The following is a 3,335-nucleotide window of genomic DNA, read 5'->3' on the forward strand; positions in this document are numbered from 1 at the left end:
ATTACGTCTCATTGACAGAAGCGAACGTGGAAAACCATAATGCAGGATGCTTTTATGTCCTGGTTTGAAAAGTCTAACAGCGATGACACTGAAAGCGAATGTCCTAACGACTATTCCCCAGAAGACATTAAAAAAATATTCGAGGATAGTTTACCAACGGATTACAAAACGCCAGAACAAAAAGATTTCTTTCCGCCATTGAAAAAAATGAAAAAAGAGCAAGAAAGCTCAAGATAGGGTAACCTGTTCAATTAATATTCGTTCAATTGAAATCAGGCTACGTGGGGATGAAGCATTACACCTTAATGAAGAACAAAAACATATTCTGCAAAAACTACTCTCTGAACAGAAAAGTATTTTTAATCAAGCCGCAATGCCAATAGCTCATGTTGAGCATTACATCAAAACGGAAGCACATGCTCCGATCTCGTCCCAGCCGTATCGCATTTCCCCAGCTATGAAACTAAAACTTAAAGCTGAATTAGACGACATGTTGGAAAAGGGCATAATTAAGGAAAGCGAATCACCGTGGTCTTTCCCCGTCGTTCTAGTACCAAAAAAGACTGGAGGAATGAGATTTTGCGTAGATTATCGTCGCCTGAACGCAATTACCGTAGCAGATACGTACCCTTTACCGAGAATGGATGATTTGCTGCATGCGGCCAAGGCTAAGCCATTTATGTCCACTATTGATTTGAAATCCGGATACTGGCAAATAAAAATGGCTGAAAACGATAAAGCCAAAACTGCTTTTACTACGCCATTCGGTATATTTGTTTTTAACCGCATGCCTTTCGGGTTAAAAACGCCCCGGATACATTCCAGCGTTTAATAGATAAGTTTCGATCTGGTCTTCCTCAAATTTTAATTCTGGCATATCTTGATGACATTATAATATGCTCGAAAGATTTCGAGTCACATATAGCTGATCTACGACGCACCTTCAGGAGACTGTGCGATTTCGGTTTTCAAGTGAATAGAGAAAAATGTGTTTTTTGTTGCTCAGAAATCAAGTACTTGGGTCATATTTTGTCAACAAATGGCTTAAGGCTTGACAACGCAAAAACAGATGCCATTTTAAAGCGCCCTAACTCGAAAAATTCAAAGCAAGTTATATCGTTTTTGCAAACTGGCTCATGGTATAGGCGATTCATTCCAAATTTCGCAGAAGTATAGAAGCCTTTATCGTGGTTGACAAAGAAAAATGTGCCGTGGACATGGTCGAGCGATCAACAAAAAGCTTTTGATACGCTTAAAACGCTATTATCGTCCCCACCTGTTTTGAAACAAGTAGACGAAACCGAACCATTTTTTGTTAAAAACCGACGCGAGCAATTATGCTCTCGGGGCTGTGTTACTGCAGGGGGAGAAAGAAGAGGAGCATCCCATCGAATATGCTAGCCGCCTTCTACTTCCAGCTGAAAAGAATTATTCAACCACAGAGCGTGAGGCACTTGCTGTGGTCTGGGCTACACAAAAGTTTCGTGGGTATATCGAAGGAGCAGAAGTAACAGTGCTTACCGATCACCAACCACTGAAGTGGCTATTTAGTTTAAAAACGCCTACAGGACGCCTTGCTAGATGGGCCTTACAACTCCAGATGTTCAACTTAAAGTTTGGTTACACCACAGGTAAGCAGAACGTAGTTGCGGACATGTTGTCTCGCCCACCTTGCTCGCGTGATACCCATGAAGAATTGAACTGCGAATGTTACGCCATTGAAATAGATTTTCCCCGAAAGGGCACTGAAGAGTTCCGCGATGCTCAGCTCCAGGACCTGGATATTAAAACTATTATCGAGTCATTCGAAAAGGATGATGAAAATGTTCCAAGGCATACAAGCCGCGGTTATATGTTGGTGAATGGCGTTTTATACCGTTTCTGTTCGGAAGAAGAAAAGCGATGAGACCTACAATTTTGAAAAAGTTTCATGATGACCCTACTGCCGGTCATTATGGTATTGATCGCACTACGAGTCGAATCACCCCACATTATTTTTGGCCGGGAATGCGCGCCGAAATAGCTGACTATATCAAATCTTGTATCGAGTGTAAGAAGTATAAACCCACATATATGAAACCTGCAGGCTTACTGCAAACAGTTTGCAGTAACAAAAGATTTGAAATCATCGCTATTGACTTGTTCGGCCCTCTGCCTCGCACCTGTATTGGTAATCGGTGGATTCTCGTCGTGGAGGATATTGGCAGCCGATGCGTGGAGCTGTTTGCGTTGAAGGAAGCCTCAGCAGAAAACTGTGCATCAGCGATTCTAAACGACATTATATTGAGATACGGCGTACCAAGGCGCATACACGCAGACAATGGCACCCAGTTTGTTTCATCGGTGCATTTTGTTTGGGTATTGATCAAACTTTCACACCAGTTTATCATCCAGAGGCGAATCCCGTCGAGAGGAAGAATCGAGATTTGAAAACGCAACTATCAATATATGTTGGTAAAAATCACAGAACATGGGATACATGTTTACCGACAGTAAGGTTTGCAATGAACACAGCACGGTGTGAAAGTACTGGTCACACAGCTGCATACCTCACATTTGGTCGAGAATTAAGAAGCCCACTAGAAACGCATTTTGACTTAAAAGCCATTGTGGAAGCAGAAAACTTCGTTCCTCAAATAACGCCGCATTTGATAAAGTTAGCTAACACTTTGAAAATGGCAATGGAGGTACAAGAAAAACAGCAAGACAAGAACAAAACCTACGTTGACGGCAAGAGAAGACCTCAACCTACTTTTAATATTGGAGATAAGGTTCTAGTTACTACGCATATGTTAAGCAAAGCCAATGAAGGAATAACCTCGAAATTCGCCACCCGCCGTGATGGTCCATATCGCATTGCGGCAAGGAAAGGGGCATCATGCTACGTCATCGCTTCGCTTGATAATCCCAAAGAACCAATAGCAACACACCACGCAACGGATTTGACACCATACGAAGGCTCTTATGCTGAACCAAAATACCAACATAGAAATCGGGGCCGACCGAGGAAAGCTCGTATAAGCCACCCTGCACAACAAACAAGACATACCTGCGACGAAAATGAAAGACACCAAGATACGAGTAGTAACGACAACATCCAAACTGGCAGAACATTGCGCCCAAGGAAACCAATATGAGTGCTGACTGCATCATCGGGACGACTTCTGCGTCAGAGGGGGAGGATGTAACGGCGCTGGCTATCATTACGTTTAATTATGATTTATTTAATTATTATGTTATTTGTTTTTCTTAATTTCATTTTATTTGTTTCGCATTTTTATTATCGCAAAGACTGTACCTATATGTATAATTGTAATTGTTAGCCTCTGTTCTAA

General features: G+C 41.9%; 1 protein-coding gene across 1 annotated transcript; it reads left to right on the top strand.

Moving 5' to 3' along the window:
* Positions 1-45: 45 nt before the first annotated feature.
* Positions 46-523, top strand: LOC118757308 (the record flags this gene model as incomplete). The annotated part of the gene is given in 1 exon segment (XM_036492033.1): positions 46-523. A coding segment is annotated over 1 exon segment (192 nt), but the record flags the coding sequence as incomplete, so codon positions are not given.
* Positions 524-3,335: the final 2,812 nt, after the last annotated feature.

This window comes from Rhagoletis pomonella, unplaced genomic scaffold (genome assembly GCF_013731165.1).
Source record: "Rhagoletis pomonella isolate Grant_MI unplaced genomic scaffold, Rhpom_1.0 Rhpom_scaffold_16491, whole genome shotgun sequence".
NCBI classification, from domain to species: domain Eukaryota; kingdom Metazoa; phylum Arthropoda; class Insecta; order Diptera; family Tephritidae; genus Rhagoletis; species Rhagoletis pomonella.